This window comes from Apodemus sylvaticus, chromosome 4 (assembly GCF_947179515.1).
Source record: "Apodemus sylvaticus chromosome 4, mApoSyl1.1, whole genome shotgun sequence".
In the NCBI taxonomy this organism is placed as follows: Eukaryota; Metazoa; Chordata; class Mammalia; order Rodentia; family Muridae; genus Apodemus; species Apodemus sylvaticus.
In genome coordinates, this window is record NC_067475.1 from 25,699,328 (window position 1) to 25,721,550 (window position 22,223).

At 41.3% G+C, this 22,223-nt stretch overlaps 1 protein-coding gene across 1 annotated transcript in view; it reads right to left on the reverse strand.

The window, feature by feature from the left end:
- Nucleotides 1–22,223, reverse strand: part of Ppp3ca (protein phosphatase 3 catalytic subunit alpha) — a 275,845-nt gene that overhangs the window by 8,805 nt on the left and 244,817 nt on the right. Inside the window, exons 9-11 of the mRNA XM_052179166.1 lie at nucleotides 21,477–21,602; nucleotides 19,422–19,496; nucleotides 6,441–6,525 (exon numbers count right to left, since the gene is read on the reverse strand). Of these exons, the coding sequence (XP_052035126.1) occupies nucleotides 6,441–6,525; nucleotides 19,422–19,496; nucleotides 21,477–21,602 (286 nt within the window). The remainder of the gene's footprint in view (nucleotides 1–6,440; nucleotides 6,526–19,421; nucleotides 19,497–21,476; nucleotides 21,603–22,223) is intronic.

Sequence of the window (22,223 nt, forward strand, 5' to 3'; positions counted from 1 at the left end):
GTTCACACACTCAACCCTTGTACCTATCTGCGGTGATGTGATGAATGTACAACATTCACCCCAATCAACATTACCACATTTATCATCCCCCAGAGCATCCCGGAACCCAGTAGCCATTGCTCTAGTCTACAGCAACCTTGTAGAAGGCCTTCTGCTCCATCTTTCATAGGTCTGCCCTCTCTGCCCATAGGTATTTCACACAAAAAGGGCAAACATTTTACAGGAATGCCAATTCTGTTGCTTCTTGATGCAAAATGATGACACCTTCTTCATCAAAGGTGCAGGTAAAGTCTTTATCGAGTCTCTATGGGAACCACAAATGAACAGCTCTTCCATGTACAGGCCTCCATCTTGAGCAAGCTCTAGACTACCTGTGCCACCAGGGTGTTTCAAGTAGCGCACTTCATCCCAGGGGCAACCCATAGTCGTCCTCTTCTCAGGACTGGCTGTGCATCTCCTTTTCTCTGCCATCAAATGAGTCTCTGAGTCGCCCCTCCTAATGCTACTCCAAATAACACTTTTCATAAGCCGTGCCTCTCCTTACCCATTCTATTGTTCATATTTGGCCACTAATGAGCATTTCTCTACTGGCTACTGAACACAGGGCTTGCTTTCTGCTTTGACCACTCTAGCACCACAGTACTTACATAGGATCCACACCATGTATGCAGACCACACTCAGCAAGGATTCACAGGAAGAAGGAGGTTTTGTTTTTTTGTTTTTGTTTATTTGTTTGTTTGTTTAAATGATAGGAGAGATGGCAGTCCTGATCTACAGTTTTGATTCCCAGCTCGTTAGCAGCAGAGTTTACTCATGAATATTAGGATTGAGTCAGCCAATTAATCGCTGTTTATATTCACATGGGAATTTCAACCTTTTCATGGTTGGTTCTCGTGTCAAACTACCAGGTCGTGCAAAAAAAAAAAAAAAAAAAAAGAATACACTGAATACTAATAATGCAGATTTGGAAAACTGAGAAGTGCCTCTACAAAAATGAATGCAGCTCTCCTTCATGCTTACCAAGTCAGGCTTTAACCTCAAGAGTGGCAAAAATCCCTATATACCAAATAAATGCTGGCATCAAACCCCAATCGAAGAGCTTGGATGCTCAAGCACAATGAACAAACAATTGGTGCCCGCGATGACCAGTAAGCATTTGGTTGCTAGCATTTCTATTTTATTTTATTTTTATTTGTTTTTAGATTTATTTACTTTATCTGTGTGAGTACACTGTCACTATCTTCAGACACACCAGAAGAGGGCATGTGATCCCATTACAGATGGTTCTGAGTCACCATGTGGTTGCTGGGAACTGAACCCAGGACCTCTGAAAGTCAGTGCTCTTAACCTGTGAGCCATCTCTCCAGCCCTGGTTGGTAGCATTTTAATGACAGGATTTCAGGTTTTATTGGTGGTGGTGGGCTTTGTGTGTGTGTGTGTGTGTGTGTGTGTGTGTGTGTGAACAAAGAAATGTTTAAAATTTCAAAATTCTCTTATTGTACTGAAGATACTGAGTCCCTTTATTTTGGAAATCCCCCCCCCCCAAGTTATCAGCTGAGGCTTACACTGTGAGTTATCAGTGAGCCACACACTGGAGGTCAAGATGCCTTTCACTATTGTGGGCTCCAGTTTCCCTCCTCTGCCCTATCACATTCCTAGTGGCAGGGCTTAAATCATAAACGAGGCAAAAGTCCTCTGACAGAATGGCTGCCTGCCTGCCCACCTCCTTTCATTTACCTCTTGTCCTTTGTCCACCTCATCTCCTCCTTGCTGCAGTCCCCACTCCCACTCCTGCTCCCCACAAGAGTCTCGACACTCAGAAGTCCACCCATCTCTGCGGAGTTCCCACAAAAAGTGCTTTCTTCAGGAGTTCCCAACGGGGAGTGTGACCTCCTCAAAAGTCTCTGTGTATCACTGTTCTTAAAGAGGTGTCCTTCTCAGTCCCTTGATGGGCCTTTCTTCCCTCTCTAGCCCTAGCTACCAACAGCTTTCAACTTCTGTAAACATGGAGGCTAGACGTCAAGGGGCTTGCTTTCAAATAATGTGCCAATTCAAGTATGAAAGATTAGGCTGGGAACACCTCCTAAATCTTATATTGATCATATGCTAAATTAGGAAACTAGGGGGATTTGCATAGTGTTTCTTTCATGAAGGTTTCTGGAACATTTAAGAAGATGGACATGGCTCAGTTGTGTTTCTATTGGAAGGCACTACTCAGAGGTTTTGTTGGATTCTTTCACAGATATTGCACACTCTCTTTCAACAAGGCCACTAGTTTATGTTGTTGCTCACACCTTCCTCTGCACTTCTGACTTTTGCTTCTCTCTGAAGCTCCAGGGTGGAATTTCCAACTGCCTCAACATCAAGGTTCTGCTAGGTGCATTCACTACAGCCATCCCAATAAACACTTGACTTTTGGAGAAAATATTCTTTCCTGGACAATAGCATGCTATGGACCACATGGGTGGTCTCAAAGTATGCTTTCTTATCACTTACATCCCAAGGGTAAAGGTTCTTGTAGAAAAGACTGGAATCTAGGCCAGCTGATCTCAGCAGTGCAGAACCATCAGAGCTCATTAGAGAGTACACAGTTCCAGAAAAATGTGCTAAAAGTCTCCTACCAGGATGACTGTGGTCCCTCACTCCACAAGCTGGCCTAGGCTTACAAAGTGTTGCTACCCATGTCCTGGGTCAAATCCAAGTTCACAGTAGCACTATACAGTTACCCACAAGCCAAATCAGGGACACTGCTAGAATCTCATCTAAACCCAACAGAGTAAAACAGTTGCTTCTTTTCCTGTTGCTTGCATGCTGCTTGTTTTGAAGCAGGCCGTATCTCCTAGTTGTGATTGGCAGATCACAGGCAACTTGCCTCCACATCGGCTGCAAGGGGTATTTATTTTTATGTTTGATTATTTTTGGATTTTAAGGACAAGGTTTTCTCTATCTATGTAGCTCTGGCTATCCTGGAGCTTGCTCTATAGACCATGCTGGGCTTTGCTTCCAGAGTGCTGAGACTAAAGGTATGTGCTGCCATTCCTGGCTAACCAGGGGTATTCAAAGACTTGTTTTCTGATTCCCCTATCATGGCACATGTTTGTGCATTGTGTATGGTGGGCATCCATTTCCCTTCCTGAGAAGTGTGTGTCATCATCCAATAGCAATTCTGCTGGTTCCTGACTTACACACTGTAGTGTCTTCACATCCTTGTATTTGTCCCTTCCTGTGAATGCCTCATCCAAGAGCCTGCTCAGCCGTTTGCTTGCATCACCTCATAGCTTCTTAAATATTCTACCTTCTAATAAGTTAGTTCAGTAGCCAGTCCAGTCATTAGCATCTCTATCTAAGGCACATGTTAGAGCACGCCTCCTATTCCATGAAAATCATTCCAGGACTCTTTGTGCCATACACAGAAAGGTTAGACAGGTTATCCTGCTATTCAAGAACCTTGAGGATATACATTTGAGATTTTTATTCTCAACCTCAAGTTTTACCAAATTGTTCTCCTTAATGCCTCTTACTACTTAGCGTTTTCACATACCTACAATTTATCACCAGACTGCTGGCATTACTTCAACCATTCTATCCCACAGTGTTGTTTTGAGTAAGACATTAGTGTTGCTAATCCACTGAGTGCAGACATATATACATTGCCTGTTATAAAGCACAACCACTTCAGCTTTATAAAGCTTGCTAGGTGGATTATTGTTAAACATGAATAATATGAGGATAATATCCAGCACTGAGCTTGCACCTCAAACAGATCCCACTGGCACTGGTTCTAGGATCACGGGGCTTATCCTTATGGCTTTGAATGACTATGTCATGATTTCTTCATTACATGCCCCCACTGCTGTACTCTACCCATCTACCTACCCAAAATATTCTTCATAGCCCTCCTCCACTGACAGCCTCATTAAGAGCAATCCACCTAGGAAATATAAAGATTTCTTCTCTTCAATGCCACACTGAACATCTGTTCACATATATATAGCATGTTTCATGGTCTTACAATAGTTTATATGTCTGCCATTCCAGATCAGCTATGTGAATTGCCTAACTTGAATTCCACTTTAGATTGAAGGCTTGGCATGGCCTACCAAACTTATTTTACTTTTGTGTGGATGTGACTCCTGTGTCTTATATAAGGCCCGCAGATGCTTTTAGAATTGGACTGCAAGGAAATGTATCTTGTTTTTGTCTCCTTCTGACAAGCACCATCTGAAGCTACAGGTCACCATTAGGTTTTGAAGCAGTCTACCAGGGCATCATATTACACAGCAGCAGTCATGGGCCGGGAAGAACCTTCCATACCTTGGAGATGGATTGGATCCTGTCCTCAGTATGGATTCTTCCATCTTTATGTGGTTTGAGAACAATAATAATAATAATAATAATAATAATAATAATAATAAACTAATAAGAACTTTATGTCTATCTTTCAGCTCCTCCTGTATTTTCTTTGGTTTTATGACAAAGAGCATAGTTTGTTAAGTATAAGGATAATAGCAAATAGTATAAGGAAATGTGCAAAATGTTCATGACTGAGATACTGAAGGCAGGATTTTTAGATAATTGTTTATCCCCACAGGTCATTTCTTTAATCATACAGGACTTCCTGGAGGGCTTTAGAACTGCTCAACCTACTTCTACATAAGGATCTTTGCACTTGATATCTTCTTTGCTTTGAACTCTCTTACTGCATTTCTTTTCTTTCTTGTTTTAATTAGATATTTTCTTGGTTTACATTTCAAATGTTATCCCCTTTCATGGTTTCTTCATGAAGGCTATGTGTATATGCTCAGACGACTTTCCCAAGGCTCTGCACATCTGCTCAGATGACATCTCTCATGATTCTTTGTTGCCCTCATTAAGTTCCACATTGATACCACAGTTGCCCCCACACTGCTCGATTGTTCTCTGTGGTGCATGCTCACATTTACAGTTTGATACTGCATTCTCACTGCAGAAGCAAGCGATTCCCAAGAGTCTAGGAGGACTGAAGACTGGCCAGACTCAGAGCTTGCTCACTGAGTCGAAGGAGCGATTCCATTGGTCCCCACCTTCAATGTGACTTCTTACTAGGCCTGCAGCTGCCTCAGAGTTGCTATTGACTCTCAGTGTCCTTGTAAAAGGATGGGGATGCTTCTCTTCCTTCTCACGGGGCCCTACTTTCAGCACTAGGTCACTTAGTGACTCCTCAGTGACTTTACCAAGAGTAGCCACAATGACAGGCAGAGAAACAATGAACAGACAAAGCCCCCTGAAGCGGAAAGCTGCGGGATATCACAGTGGATAGAACATTTGCTGTGCAAGTAAGAATGGAGTTCTCAGCAGAACTGAGGCAGAGATGGGACAAGCTGGCTACTATGCTAGCTGGAACGGGTGAATTCCAGGTTCAGCAAGATACCCTGCCTCAGTAAACAAAGGAGAGAGTGAGTAAGATGTCTGAGGTCAATTTCAAGATTCTAATTGCAGGGAAAGTGAGAGGGAGGAAGACAAAGTGGGGAGTGGGGAGGAGAGGAAGAGGGAAGAAGCCCAGAGAAAAAAGAAGATACAGGAGAGGGGAACAGGAAGAGACAGATACGAATCACAACAGTCATTTGTCAAACATATGCAGTCGTATAACTCCTGAAGCGTTTCTGTTGATTCACCTAAATGTGTATGACCAAGAATGGACAACACTCATGTAAAAACTGCACCATATTTAAAAGTGGTCTTTGTTTTTTGTTTTTGTTTTTGTTTTTTTCTTTTCAGAAATCTGCCTGCCTCTGCCTCCCAAGTGCTGGGATTAAAGGCGTGCACTACCACCACCTGGCTTAAATGTGGTCTTTGAAGAAAAATATTGTTTTTATGCATTATCTACAAATAGATAATTAAAGTAAGGTACAGGAAGTCTCTTCCATCAACTCTTTGTTCTCAAAACACATGCTTAATAATGTCAATAAGATGATTCACGGTCCACTGAAAAGCATACAAACTCCCATAGGGAACTACTACAGAAGGTGCATTTTGTACCAAGTAAGTGGATTCATTAAGGTTTACACAAACAGTTTCGTGGTTAATGTTCATTTCCTCGAAAGCTAGTGAAATGCCCTATAAATTCACCTTTCCCCCAAAGCCAGAGTACTAACCAGAATGGACCCTAATCACTTTCCTTATAAAATGTTTTTAAATCCTTCAGCAACCCAGGGGATAAAACGTCCCATAATCCACTTACCTGCCTATTCTTCATAGAAATGTTTTAGTAGATTGAAAGGTAAGTAAAATGCAGATGAGTAGACAATTTTCCATTTAAAAAGAGAAACACCACAAGGAGCACAACAAACCTTGCAGGGTAAAACATTTGAACTATCGGAGGGAAGAGTTAGGACAGTTACTGTGCGATGTGCAATGTGCAATGGCGTTGCAGGCAGAGAGGGAAGAGAGGCAAGCGCACCTGAGAACTGAGAACACTCGGGCCATTTTGCCTATTGCTCGGATCTTGTTCCTGATGACCTCCTTCCGGGCTGCGGCCGTGGCTCCTGTATTGTAAAACAGAATCCAGCAGTTAGTGATGCATTATCTGCTCACAATTTGACTTTGCTGCCCTTTGGCTACCTTTGAATTGAATCCCAGCATCTGTACTTTGGGCAATGGATACCAAGTTGTGACCTCAGAAAAAAAAGAAGACCTGCTGAAAATTCCCAGGGGTGGAGCTCTGTGAGGAGATCACAGAGCAGAGACCACCACTGGAAGGTTGTCTTTCTCCTCTGGCTCCTGAGTTTCAATTCTCCTCTATGATAGAGGATGGTGAGTTAGTGTTTTTTTTTTTTTCATCTCCAAGTTGGAGATGACATTGAGAACCTACTAGGCTCTCAAAGATCCTCATTAAACTTAAAAGACCAGAGGTCCTGCTCACACCGTATTTTCTGAAAGAACATTTGTGTTGTTTACTGCTCATAAACACTTCTTGTAGCCCTAATCATGCATTTACCATGGGTTCTGAAGGGAAAGGTTTGGAAAGCTGAATTGAATTTGTCAAGAGACAAAGGTACAAATGATAATAAAAATCTATGCATGGGTCCAGTGTTGGAGACATGGATCAGTGCTAAGAGCACTCCTTTGCTATAGGACTGGATTTGGTTCCCAGCACCCACATGATGGTTCACAAACATCTGTAATTCCAGACTCAGGGGATCAGGTGCCCTCTCCTGGCCTCGGTGGGCACCATCACACATGTGGCACACAAACATAAATATAGGCAAACACTCATATACATAAAATAACATAAATAGGTTTAAAATATTTCCTAAGCAATACTTGGGTCTGTCCAGGTTTGTTTTACAACTTCTAGAATTTTCCAAATGAGTAAAAACATCTACTTAATGACTGCTGATAGAAGCACTTCTTTTAAATATTCTTTTAAAATTCTCATTATATTGCATGACTTTTAACAAATTTATTTGTTAATTCTCAAAATGTAAAACTCAAAAATACCAGTTAAGAATTTTTCTTAAATTTTCTTGTTAAGAATTTTTTGTATGTCTTATTGTGTATTTAACCTAGGTCCTTGTAAATGCACAACAAGCACTCATCCCTACCTGAGCTACAACCACAGCCACTCTTAAGATCATAACTGCCCCCACCCCAAAAAAAAGAAAAAGAAAACTAGGAAACCATATCTGTAGTGGTTGTCACTGTCAACTTGACTGGAGAAAACAGAGCCTGGGAGAATAATAGAGTACATACTTGGATAAACTTCCAGGTCACTGTGGGTGAGAGTACAAACTTTGGTTAACTTCCAGGTTACTGTCGGTGATGTCTTCCTATAAGCTCAGGTCATGGAGAAACTAAAGGGGAACGTGAGCAAGCCAATGCTGGCACTCCATTGCTCTCTTCCTGTGAGCTGTTCTACCAACATGCCGCCTCTGCCAAAACCAACCATGAGCTCAAACTGCCTCTTGTTTACTCAGAAATCTGGTCACATGGATTTACAGGAAGTCTAACATAATTTTTTAAAAATCTACTGTAACACACACACACACACACACACACACACACACACACACACACACTTATACTCGCCCCATCTCTTGTTAAGATCAGAAGCATTCTTAATTTGAAAGAACAGTTTGAGCTAAGATTTGCCGAGATCAGAATAACAGATATGTGAAATATATTTTTGTTCTCTTAACCCATAACAAGCTTTTTGAAGAAAATACTGCTGTTTCTGAAGATAATTTGGAATCATTTTCATTGTTTGCTAACAAGCAAGCAACTTCCCTTCACCCTAACATTTCTTCAAGAAGAAAAATCTGTGACAGCCTGGGCGATATTGAAATGGCTGAAGAAAAGCTGGGTTTGTTTTGTTTTTCATTCTAAGTAAAAACAGAAGGAAGCTTCTTCTATGTGATTAATCTTCAGAGATGACACTTAGGTAAATTCACATCATAGATCCATGGGTATCCCCAGGAGATGGGTACCAGCCCGTGAGCTGGTATCATTCCACCATCCCTCTGTCCTGAAACAGCCCACATTTTTACCTATATCTTTCTCTCTTACAGTGACCACATCATGGAGAGTACTCCCTCACATTGATGGGCAAGGCTGCCATTTCCAGCTATTCTGACTGCCACTGAATGGAGTGAGTTCAAACATGCGCGGAAGGAAACTATTCTCCAGTGCAATCCATGGGACACAAGAGCCATGAAATTCCACTCATTCAGAATTCCTTGGCCTGAACACCAGAGAGGAAAACACAGTGCATGACGCCTTCCTCAAACCCTCAAACCTTATTGTGAGATTCTAAAAATATTGGCAATTTAGATGTTCTGGCACATCAACTTTTGCTCTAGAGATCACGAAAGAGAAAGAAATCACTGTATTTAGGTCATTGGTGATTAATGACTAAAGGACATTTGATATAGCAATAATAATGATGATGATGAAGATGATGATCTGGACAGAAGTGGTTTCTGCAGATGAGTTCCTTACTTGCTTTGTCAATTCTTAGTCCTTCAGTTCTGATTTCAGTCTAACCACTAGGCCCTCTTTGTTTTAATATTTCCTACCCACTACTGACCAGTCTTCTCAGAGGTCATGATGTGCTGGGCAAGGGAAGAGACTCTGGCGCGTCTAGCATACAATCTGGCCAGATGATGAAGCTAATCCACTGACACACAGCATGGAAAGCGCGAGAGCGCTCCAACATGGGCGACTATATTTAGAAATGCAAACATGAAAAGTAGCGGGGAGTGGTTAAAATTCCAGAACTAAAAGTGCACATCTTTATGAGGAACGAGAAGGGTCAAACATAATATAAAACAAGTGAGAAATACAGAAGAATGAGCTCACAGAAAAAACCCCTCCAATAAAGGACTTGTAAAAACCATAGCCAGAGCCATGGAAAGGAAGACTCCACGTAGGGAAAGGAGGAAAATAAGTTACTTAGAGCCATGCTGCTCAGCTCTCTGTGGGTTGACCCAAAAAGGAGTGCTCAGGATTCGTCTTCAACTGTGACAGGAGGATGCTGATAGCTCCAATCAATATGCTACCGATCACTTGTTCCTTTCAAATGGATTATTGCACAGTATGTAATAAATGCTCTATCACACATGCATAGTCATATCTCCCAATAAATGTTGAGTATAGAACTTTCCTTAATGAAAAATTCTCTTTAGACATTTTTAAGTAGCACAGAAGTCTTTTCAGCCTTTTCATAAAACTAGACTATATTTACTCAAAAACTCAAATAAGTTTACCAATGAGTTCCAAAGAGACAGTGAGACTACATTTTATCCTCTCTGCCCCAGACACAGTATTATTATCACACTGTAGCCCAGGCTGGTCTAAAGCTCAGTACAATCCTCCTGTCTCTGTTTCAAAGGTTCTGGCATGACAAGCCATCATATCTGTCCAGACTCTTCTTTAAACATTTTCTCCTGGGGATGAAGTTAGATATTTTTTAATTATTCAAAGTCTCAAATTCACATCATGGGATTGGAACTTTGTAAAATATGAAATATCAAAACAGATGAGTGCCTACAAATGTCATGTATTCTCATTAGACTCGAAGTAAGTCAGTGCACGGCAGTTACCATGAGCATGACTTACAGTTAGTATCTCACTCCCGGTACACATCCCATTACGGCTTGTCTCAATCCATAACTTGAGAGAAAGCTCAGCAAGATAGATGTGCACATTCCAGACTTCTTTTTCACTTGCCACATACAAATATAATACAGTAAAGCTGCTTGCTATGACTTTGCCTTGCTTGGTAATATGCCATGGTTATATAGGTAAGGAAGATAATATATAAATACCTTTAGTGTAAAAACTGTGCTAATTTTTGCTGAAAAGACTATAATCTCCTATTCCAACTTGGAAGTCCCAAATTGAAAGGGATTATTTCATGAGCTAAGAAAATAGTAATTTCAAAGTAAAAATTCACCTTATGCTTCTATTCTAATAATTATCATTTTTTTCTTGCTTCTTTTTTCATCTTTGAAGTTTGTATATGTCTGGGCATCATTCTAACATTTCTGGATTCAAGACAGCCCACACACTGTTTTCCTCAAAGGTGGGAAGCCAATATACAGACTAAAGCCATCTATATATTTCCATATATACATCCTTCTCTTCCTGGCCCAACCTGTCCCCTCAGGATTCCTGAAGAAAGGTAACACTGCTAAGTGGCCTGCTGATAAGCCACTACCTCCCACAGGGTGGGGTTCAGCCTGGGACAGTGCTGCAAACCACACTCCAGGGCCTGGGGAGAGCCAGGGTGAAGAGGCTCAACCACATGGAGCACCCGCCACACAGGAAATGTTGACCCTGTGCCGCTCAGGTCACAGAATGACGGAGCTTCTGCTACTGCTCCAAGCCCAGGTATGTCAAACAGGGCTGTTTGGAATATAGCTCTCTCTCTCCAATCACTCACTCACTCACTCACTCACTCACTCACTCACTCACTCACTCATCACACATGCCTGCACTAACAGCCTGCCCTGTTTAGCACCAAAAGGATGAATAAGGCGCGTCTCTCCTTGGGGACCCTGGGAAGCACTATCACAGAGTGTGGCAAACACAGCAGAAGTGATAACAGTGTGATGGGGCTCACAGAGGCCACCTGGCATGAGGACACTGAACAGGGCTCTTCCCTCTCTGTCTCCAGATCTCAAAGAAGTACCTTGAAAGCAGCCTCAAGGGATAACTTATGCTGGGGGGGACCTGCAAATGATACAAGCCACCATCTTCTCTTGCCCTGGGGGAAAGGTTGTTAAACATTTCCCAGCATATTCCTGCTGTTATGAAATGGTAATACTTAATAGTTGAAAGTAACTGTTGGAAGATCTGGATACATCTCAGGGAAGGGCACATAAGCAGGTTGAGAGACGTAGGGAACAATCCTCGTAGGTTTCAAATGTGTGTGCGACAACCACTAACAAATGTTCAGAAAATGGCCGTGTCTACCCATCTAGCAAGGATGGAGTCTAGATACACTGGGGATGGTCAGGTTGGGTGAGAAGTAAAGGAGGCGGGATGGGAAGCTAAACTGAGAAGGCTCCAGCAATGGAAGCTATGCAGATAACCATGTCAGGCGCAGTCACGGACAGAATAGAGGGCAATAAAAGCTTCTTTGCCAGAAATGGAGGAAGCAAAAAAACACTTGTGACTGGAGGGCTGTTATCTGTATTAAACGCTAGCTGTGGAAAATAAGTGATGGCCACATGGCTACAGGCTATCCAGGCCTTTATCTTCCTACTAAATATTGGAATAGTTTTTGTACTAAACGTGATGAAACTATGCTTGGAAGAAATTTGGCTTTGAGAGACAAGTGGGAGGACTGGTTTGAGAGCACTGGTGCCCATGTCCTGACCTCCTTCCTGTGACTTGGAGGCACGTTCTGGCTCAAGAAGGCAGAGGATAGTGGCTCTCCCTGGCATTGCATTCTCTACCCCCCTAACACAGGCAAAGGAAGACTGAACTGGGAAGGCACTGCCTTACAACCGACTCGAGCCTACGTAGGATTAAGCCCAACTTTACAGTGTAAGGTAATGAAGTTAACTATTTTTGTGGAAACTTTGTAGTCCATGCCTTGTAAAGAGAAATGTTTTCATTTTAGCATCTGAGGGAAAAACCAGCCTTTAAACAGTATTATTAAGGGGCTGGAGAGATATCTCAGTGTTTTGAGCATATACTGCACTTATATAGGACCTAAGTTTGGTTCCTATCATAATTTTGGGCAGCTCACAGTTGTTTGTAACTCCAGTTGCAGGGTAATCAATGACCTTCTGGCCTCCCTGGGTACCTGCTTGCATACATACACAATTAAAAATAAAATAAGGTTAGTCTTCATTTCATTTTTAATGGAAAAGCAATATGAATCTCCACTATTTCATTCTACTGGCTTCAAATCTTTCCTATTATTTAGGTTTCCTTTCTTAAAGGATTTTGAAATAATTCAAATGTATGTATAACATGCGTGTTTTTGAAAAATGCCTTACAAAATGTTGTGTCAAGCACGGCAAACTTCTTTAAAGGACAGGGCGTCTTTTTCCCTTTATATTTGTCGGTAGACTTTACATTTCTTTAAATCCAACTCGTATTAAAAAATAACATATATATTTAGTCCTTATCACCTTTCCAGGTTTATTAAATTTAATGAATTCTTCACTTTGGGAAACTGTACTGTCACCTGGCTCCCTGTCAGACTACTTAGAAAGCAGAATTTAGAGACACCTTCATATTTTACTTTAGCCAAATAGAGCAATAACTGAATCCAAAAAAAGACTACTTATGTTGTGAAACATAGGAGTTAAAATATGAACTATTTCAATTGCTAGATTAAAAACAAAAATAGCTTACTTGGATGGGGAAGAGAACACAAGAGCAGATGCATGCAGAAGTCTGCCATCATCCAACTTTACAGTCACTTAGAGACGACTGTGACACTTATGCACTGACAGAGAGTCTCGCTGAAGAGGAAACATGTCCCACCGCTGTGGTGTGCCATCCCGAAGCCTTGTCTCCCTTGCCCTTCACTCTTCACCCAGCTCAACATCAGCAAAGGCGAGCTCCTACATAACCGGGGCTGGGCATGCTTTCCGGGTCACTCTAACATCTTTCACTCTGGGCCAACAACAGCTGCTGCAATGGACGGGTGCTTCACACACTTTCCTATACCACTGCAATCCAGAACTCAGGGCTCTGGGAGGGAGCCACGGGGCTGTGTAATCGTCCTTCTGCTGGAACTGCTTCCAAAACAGTGGCTCCAAACAATATCCCCCATGGATCACCACTCTCCTCTGCAAGGTTAACTAGCTGGAAGATCACCGTTCTGTAAACGGAGTCACTTTTAAATGACATGGCTGCATTGCTGCTGCCAATGGCTTATTTAATGTCAGCAACTAAATTCCCAGTGTCATCTATTTTAAAAAATGTTCACAAACAAGGACATTGTTGGTTCTTTATGCGCCATCTTCCTCTCTATCTTTTCTCAAACTCTGTTGGGCACTCAGAGTTAATTTTGCCATTTTTTTCTCCAACATGCAGTGAAGAGAAATCCTCCTCCACAAACTGGCTGGCTCTGCCTACGTGTCATGAGCGCCGTGCCTCAGTTTGAACCATCACGATTAGCTTTCACTTTCACTGCAACTAAGGCTCAGCTCTGTGAATTCAACAGAACCGGGAACGGTTTGAAAGGCTTAGACGGTCCTGTGAACAGTTGCCTTTAAATTGCATTTTAACCTTTATTCGGATCTAAGCACTTCAACGGCGATAATTCACCATGTTCCTAAATTATAGCCTCAGCCGGCCTTTATTTGTGTTCATGCATGATTTCAGGCCTCAGAATTCTGCCCTCATTATGGTAACTTGTTTTCAGATTATGCTTTAGTGTAGCCAGAAGGACAACCACACAGCCACCCCGGAGAGATTTTGTGCTTCTATCTGTTTTATATTCCTACATAATGACTTGAAATATTCTCGGTCCATATGCCTGGTGCCTAGGCACAAAGCCATGTGTTTGGTTCAGCATTGTAAATTAAATACAATAAACAATTAACAAATATTTGATGTGCCCCCCCCAAACTGTTTATTATTACAGGGCATAGAAATTTCTTACCTATATTGCAAAACAAAGATGGATGGCTTGGAAATATAATAATCAGAGGCAAGAGAACAGGGCTGAGTGGGCAGTCCCTCAGCATGAAGCAAAGGAGACATGAAGAGTAAAATTTTCAGGCTTAAATAATTCACCACTTTAGATTTTTAAAGTAAAAAAAAAATTATATCTAGACATTGTCAATACTTGATGAAAATAAACCCTTGACTCTGGTGGTGAAGCCTGAGCACTTAGCGTCCCCACATACATTTACGTGACAATAGCGTGTCAAATGCTGTCATGTGCAGGAGGGCAAGCACCTGTCAAGGAACATGAGTACAGTTCTGGTAAAAACTCCTACAGCCAAGATCCTCTCAGGGCTTTCCGAGTGTTCACTGAGATGACACACTAGGCTCTAAAGTCCCTAGCTTTACCCTTTACAAAGTTTCCTGTGTGACATTTTAAAGCAAGACGAGATAATCTCACTCCGGGGGATCTGTAATATTAGATATAAAGAATTACCTAGTAGTTCAAAGCCAGCATATTTCTTTGTACACAGTTGAAATGGCTTCACTGAAGCTTGGGGAAATCTGCTCAGCTCCCATGACTGACACTCGATTGTGGTCAGCACAGGATAGGAAAAGATGTGGATAAGAACGGGGAGGGGAGCGGTCTATGTGTGGCTTTCTCTCTAGCTGAAAGCAGAGACAGAAATCCTAATTTAATATTGTCTGTTCAGGGCAGCCTGGAACTACGCTTGGCTTCAAGTGCATTCTTGTTATTATTCTTTTCATGCTTTCTTATGCTACAGGATTTCAGTTTCACCTCCGCATTTTCTTGTTAGCGAGGCTTATCAAATATCACAGTCTCAAACATAATTAGTATTTAAGGGGGGGGGGGGAAGTGATCTCAGAGTCTATGACTTCAAGGCCTAAAAGCAAATCCCAAATGAACGAGTGTGCCACGCTCACAAATCTGTCGCTCGCTTTCTGGTGGTCTCTGCCATTCCTGCCTTCTTTGTGTGGTAATGAATAAAACAGAAGCCTCGGTGCTGAACATTCCTCACTTCTGGGAGATATCCCTCTCTTAAGATCATTTTCAATTCCCTGTTTAAATCTAACTTTCTCCGTAAACGAGGAACAACTAACTGCTAACCAAGAGTCGTCGACTTGAGCTTCTTTTTAAAAAGATTCGGGTGAAAAATAAGCCTTCATTGAAAACAGGCTCTTGCTTTATCATCCAAAGTCAGAAATGGAAAGGAAACAAGGGTCATACTACATATGAATTAGGGCCTCAGAAGATGCCCCTTGGCAGTAAACATTTTCTCAACTTCACTGGACAACAGCGGGCAGTTTGTGTTTTGCTCTCAACACTGAACACAGCACAAGATGAGACAAAACAAAACAGACCAATGCAATGGGCACAAGAAGCCATTTTTTTTTAAGGTGGGCTTGTAGTGTGGCAGAGGCCAAGGAGAGACTAATAGTGGGACCGGAGACCTTTCTCTGTGGCCAGAGACCTTTCTGTGTGGCCATACACACCTAAACTTTTTGCACAATGAATTACTTATAACTTCTTAGAGAAGTTGATGGTGAAACAGGTAAATGGAAACCATCTCTGGCGTTGTTGCTCTTTTGTGGGCTAGGAATAAGGACTCAACAGGTGGCCCAGGCTGGCCTTGAACTCACAATCCTAATTCCATTTCTCAAATGCTGCACTGTTTATAGGCAAAGGACATAGCAAAATCCAGCTTTAAAAAATATTCTACATCATATTTAACAACAAATTATACACACACACACACACACACACACACACACACACACACACACATATATTTTCTATATTACCCCTCTTCCTCCTGTCCTGCTGCTTCCCCTCTTTTTATAGTTTTCTCATTCTTTCTAATAATGCTGATTCCAAGGAAGAGACTTAACAATGGTAATCTTAGGTCTTGGACATCTCAAGTACCAGAGAAGAGGCAAATGTATCAAGTAGTCTGTATTTAGGCTCTTGGTTTACCAGCTATATAGTTTTAGGCTTTATAGTGATAGGTTTTTCTTTGTTTCCTATGTAAATATAGGGAAAATAATAGTACATCCATCATAAGGTTATCTTCAAGACCAAAGATAATAACAGTAGCACAACAAACTGTCTAATAACCTTAAAACAAATCATACTTAGTAGCTTTCTTACTATCCAAAATGATAAAAATTATATTCCGTAGTAGCAACTTAGAATGATGGGTGACACTTTCAAGTGTCAGGATGCTGCCCCTCCGCATCATCATCACTAAATACTAAAGGGTATGTGACAGACCTGGAAGGCAGTGCGGGGAATCCCTCCTTGCTGAAGGCCTGGCACACACTTAGAAGTCAAGCTGATATGACAGGAACATGAGCTGCAAGCTCTTATTATTACCTCTGACTTTTTTTTTAGTTGCCACTGGATATGGGGCAGAATATTGAGACGGGCCAGATAAGGAAGCCAGACTCACTCGTCAAGAAACAGCCCCAACCTAAAATAAGCAGCAGCTGGAGGAAGAGCTTTACTTGAGCTCTTTGATGTCTGTAGCAAACAGACAAGAAGCCTGGCAGGACCCCGGGGCCACCCCTCAATAACAGACAGGGTCCAAGCTGGCAAAGATGGGGGTGGGGGTGGGGAGGGGGTTGCGGATGCTGCAATAAAATAAACTCAAATATATGCTGCTGTATCCCAAAGAGACCGCAGTGCTGCAGGATGTCCTGGAAGCTCTTCTTTGAGTATTGCAGATATTTATGTATTTTACAGTCATGATACAATAAACCGCTAGGAATCACCTTGTTTGGCCAGTCCAAAATGGACAGTACTCAGAGTTGAACATACCCACCGTTAAATGTTTATCTCTGTGTATTGACACCTTAGTGGGGACAGTTCTGAGAACTAAACTAAATTTCACATATACTTATAACATGGGATGAGAAGCTGGCATTCAGTTTCATCTGTTTCAGACTCGGGATCCAGAGATGCTTAATTTTCAAACAGGACAGACCCTGAAACTGCCATCCACCTCAATGCGAGCCGTCTATCTTGTCCTGGTGCTAAAAGATGTTGGATGTTCTTTATACATTTGATATTTGAATCTCCATATTAACATTCTGCTCCCACACCCTCTATATGGAGACACCATAAAGGAGGGGGTAAGTTAAGCATTCTCCAGAAAAAATCAGAGTCTATCAATCGAAATCAACTATGAACTGCAGAAAGCACCTCCCCTTGCAGAACTTTCCTTGTTGAGCTCCCTTCAACTCTTCCTTCAATAAAGATATATGTGTGTTGTAAATGTTCTTGTAAGTGTGTGTGTGTGTGTGTATGTGTGTGGCTGTGTGCATGCATGTGCACATGCGTGCCACTGAAGGTGAAAGACAGAGATTAATGTCAGGCGTCTTCCTTGATCTCTCCTCCCCTTTATCATGAGGGTTAGCATCCCTCACGAATCCCGAAGCTCATAGATTAGTCTATATTGTGTGGCCAATGTGCTTCAGGGACTTGCCTTTCTTTACGGCCTAGGGCTGGCACTTTAGGTAGTGTCACCACCCCTGTCTTTTAAGTGGGTGCTGGGGATCATAAGTGGGTTTGCATGCTCACACATTGGCTTAGCTAACTTTCCCAGCCCAGAGGTGCTTCTGGGAAACTTGAATGCTGTGCTGCATGGGAAACTTGGGCCTGTGATGCCACCCTTTGCTGTGGAGGTGCATCAGCCAGGGAGAATCTTCCCTTAGGGCTACTCCCAACTCTTCTTTCTTGCCCCATAATCATATCCATAGAAGAAATGCTGAAATACATGAGCAATCTCCGTAGTCTAAGGGAACGAGACAATTGTGTGAGGATAAAAAAGGAGTAGGAAAAACAATTATGAACTTGTTTCTTTAGTTAAAAGAATAGCAGGTATTCTTTAGTTAAAAAGCCCTGGCCATTTATGAAAATGTTATCTTTTAAGAGGAACACTATCCATGGAAAAGTTAACCAAAGTACCTGACGTTATAATGTGGGAAGCATCTAGAAGCTTGACACCTCCAAACTGTGCAGTCAGGCACATCTGCTTAGTTAACATCTAAAATTATTTTAAAATTCTTAATAATTATTTTTTCTTTCTCCATCCTCTTTCCTCCCCATCCTATTCCTTTGCAATGTGGTGTCTGAAAACAGTTTATAAAGAGAGGTAAATGAGATGAGAGAAGCTACAGAAAAGAGAAATACTATTGCTAGCATTAAATTGTGGGTTTAATGGACATATATATATATATATATATTGTATATTCTATATATGTATTATATTTAGAATATATATATTGTATATTCTATATATGTATTAATTATATCAATTATATATATTAATTATATATGTATATATTTTATAATATTTACACAAATACATGGGCAATAGACACTTGGTGCTTTTAGCTGTTATCAGAGTTAATATTTAAATTAATCAAAGTATCTACTTTTATCTTTGTCTTTCTTCTCTATTTATTATGTCTTATTCCATCGGCACTATCTCTTTCCACACCAGTTCCTCTAAGTCTCTGCTTTCTCCAAGGTATTCTGAGCACCCTACACAGGGCAGGACACGCTAATATATAGAAAGTTTACTGTAGTGTGTTCCAACTCTTGCCACAGCTTTGTCTCGTCCTTGCATTTCAGATGCCTCACCAGGACTCAGTCATCTTCCCTCTCCCTTTTAACCTCACAGTCCTCTCTGTCTTAGGGGGAAAAAACTAATGTTTGAAGGTAACCGAATAATCCTAGAGAATGTCAAAATAAGTTAAAGAGTCATGAATTCATCTTTATATATTAATACACAGAAAGTATTAAGAGTTGAGGTTACCAACAGTGCTTAAAAATTGAAAACTGTAAAGACATAGAGGTAGCTAGTGAAAATGATAGATTAAAGCAGGGGGCGCTGTTTAGAGAGAGCAGACTTAAGCACACACTTACCCACATGAAAATGCCTTCCTTTACCACACACATCAAGATAAATGATAGGAGAGAGTGCTAGAAAATACAGGGTTGCCTTTCTTGAAAGGAGGTGAAAATACATGAAACAGCAATGTGGGTAACTGAATGATGGTTATTAAAAATGGTTTACATTTCAACAACAGCTTCAGAGTAATAGGGCAAGCCTCTTATGGTTTTACTTCTTACATTTTCTTACTTCAGACAAAATGCTTTCATTTTCACCATTATGATTTAAATATTATAATCTGAAATCTTAAAAATTTATGGCCAGGGTTCGCATCGAGATCCTAAGTAATTACAAGGCAGATGGGCTGCGTACAAAGCTTAACCTCTTACCGTCAAATCCATCTTCTTCTGACCCGAGTTCATCATCTGAGCAGATGTTGAGGACATTCACCAGCATCTCAGTCACTGCAGCCAGACAGGGAAGAAAGGAGAGACAAGCCCCGGTTTTCAGCTACAACTTACTGCTCTGTCAGCACTCGTCAGCAACTGCTGCATATCTCGGATAAAGTCGTTTCTATGCTTCTACCCCTGCCCATAGCATCTGGATCTATATCTGCCTCTAGACTTCACAAGAGATAACAAGCTGTCTGATCCCATGCAGGCTTTTAAAAATTAAAATTACGATTTCATCTTCATGAAATCCCCTACAAATACTTATTAAATATGGATCAATAGGAAGTGTGGGTGGGGGAAACCAACAGATGCTGGGTGAGAGTCCCTTACAAGCGAGGAGAGAACTGTCTTGGAATTTAGTGTTTATTTCCGCAATGATGCTGCCTGGTGTAGATTAGATTACAGACTTCTGTTCAGCAGGGACTGAGCGAATGCCAGATCCCTTTTAGTTAATTTGTCTAATCCTCTATAGACTCCAGCTCCGTGACAGGTGAGTAGCTGTGTATCTAATAAAAACTGCTGACAGATGAGCTAATGCATTTGAAGTAGATTTGGGAATATTGATTTTTTTTAGAAATAAATATGTTGACAGAAGTATCATTAAATTTGATCTCCAAAAAAGGCTTTAAGATACTTTGAGAGGAAGCAGAATCTAGTCAAGTAAATAGATGGTAATAGTTTTATGTAACAGTGTGCTACCTTCCTTCCTAGCAACGTGCATGTTATCACATTTAATATTTCTTGAAATTTAGTTGGGTTTTATCAGGCAGATAATGATAAATTCACACATCTTCAGAAGCTGTTTTTAAGGTTACACAGTATTCTAAGACATGTTCTTTAGGAACCAAAGATGCATTGAGAGAAATGCCAGAGGTGACGACACTAATCTAGAGTTTAATTATCAAAGCCAAATTATGGTTTTACAATACATCATTGATTTATTTTATAAAGTATGGTCAAAATTTGAATAATTAACAGAAACCACCCACCTAAAGGGTGTTCTATAATGCCTAATAGTTGTCAGTATCCAGACGGCTTCAGCATCCACAGCAGACAACAGTTGAGCCTGTTTGCAAGTTGGGGCTGAGCAGGGTAGGAACCTGGAGCATGGAGTCCCATGGATTGGGACCCTTTAGCAAGGCACCTGTGACTTAGTTGGACATAAGGGAAAACTTTTCCACTGACAACTCAGTACTTGCCTTGTGAAATCATTATCAGATGTTTAAATAAATTTAAAAAAATTCTCCATAAGTCTTGTAGACTATCACAAACCACACAGCTTTTCTCTAAAACTCTGCATAGACCTGACTTTCTTAAGTGTGTGGAAACTTATCTTCACATTCAAGAGAGACTCCATGCAGAATGAGCCAGTCAGTTAGGTCTCCTGGCTCAGGGGCTCCTGGATTTTGCATATTTATCTATATCTATCAATCAATCAATAGATTTTCCCCCCCTGTAGTTTAGGTTAAGGAATAAAAACAAGATAGTGGGGGAAGAAAGAGGAGATGGTAGGAAGAGAGGAGTAGGGGAAGGGATGGAAAAGCCCAGTTCTGAAAACTTCTCTGTGTTTAATAACTATAGTCTGATGTTTTATGTTATCCTTCAGCATGTTGTGGGCACCAAGCACGGCCCTCAATAGTGATTACTCATGAGAGAAACACGAGGAAAACATGACTGTCCTACTTTGTGATAATAAAACATGACTTTGAGAGCAAAGAGTAAGGAGGAAAGATCTGAGCCTTGATAATGTGTTGTTTCTACTGACGCAGAGAGGGTCATGGTTCAACCAGGACGATGTTCATTCTTGACAGTCCTTGTTTACTTTCCACCCACTCACTGCATCAGGCCACCAGACCCAGGGTGTGCCGCCCCATCCTTCCTCTCATGGAACAGACTGTGAATGTTACTGGTTAGCCCACTCCACTTCTGTCTGAATGATCCCGATGACAGAACAGCTTGCGGCTTCTCCCAGAACAACTCAGGCCTTCATACCTTTCTCCCCAACAAATGGCAGCGACCAGGTGAAAACGTCCATGAAATTTGGGAGCCAGTACGGATGCGGGGAGCAGTTGAACTGCCTGATGTTCATCACATTGTTCTCATACTTCAACACTGCAGCTAGAGCAAAACAGCACAAGAGGACATCGGTCAGCACGTCTCCGTATTCACACTTGGCCCAGAAGGACAGTAGGCAGCACATGCCTCTGTTTCTACACATGTGGAGTACATCAGGCAAATTCAACCATTTGAATTAAGTTCCAAACCATAAATACAAATAGCCTCACCAGCCCTGATTTCTTGATTTATGGACCTAAGCCTTACTCCTTAGAGGATGCTACTGTGCGTGCAATGTGTGAACGGTAATTTGAAATGACATTATCATTTGGAAAATATTTTTGTGATGTAGTTAAGCAATTATCAGGAATCAGATCAAGAGCCTTCTGTACCAGGCACATTCTAGTCTTCCTTGCTCTCTGATGGTAAGAAAAAGGTGGCAATGCTAAGTTGGTCTGACATAATTTAGTAAGTGCTCCAGATTCTTTCTGTTTCTCTATCTCTGTCTGTCTCTGTCTCTGTTTCTCAACAGAAACAAACTCCTCTTCCCCCAGTAGCAATCACAATTGTTACTTAAATCTGCATAAATTACATAATTTTTTTTTAAAAATTAAATGCAGGAAGATATTTGGATTTAAGGCCAATAATAACACAGTATTGACTCTAGCCTTCACATCTGAATAG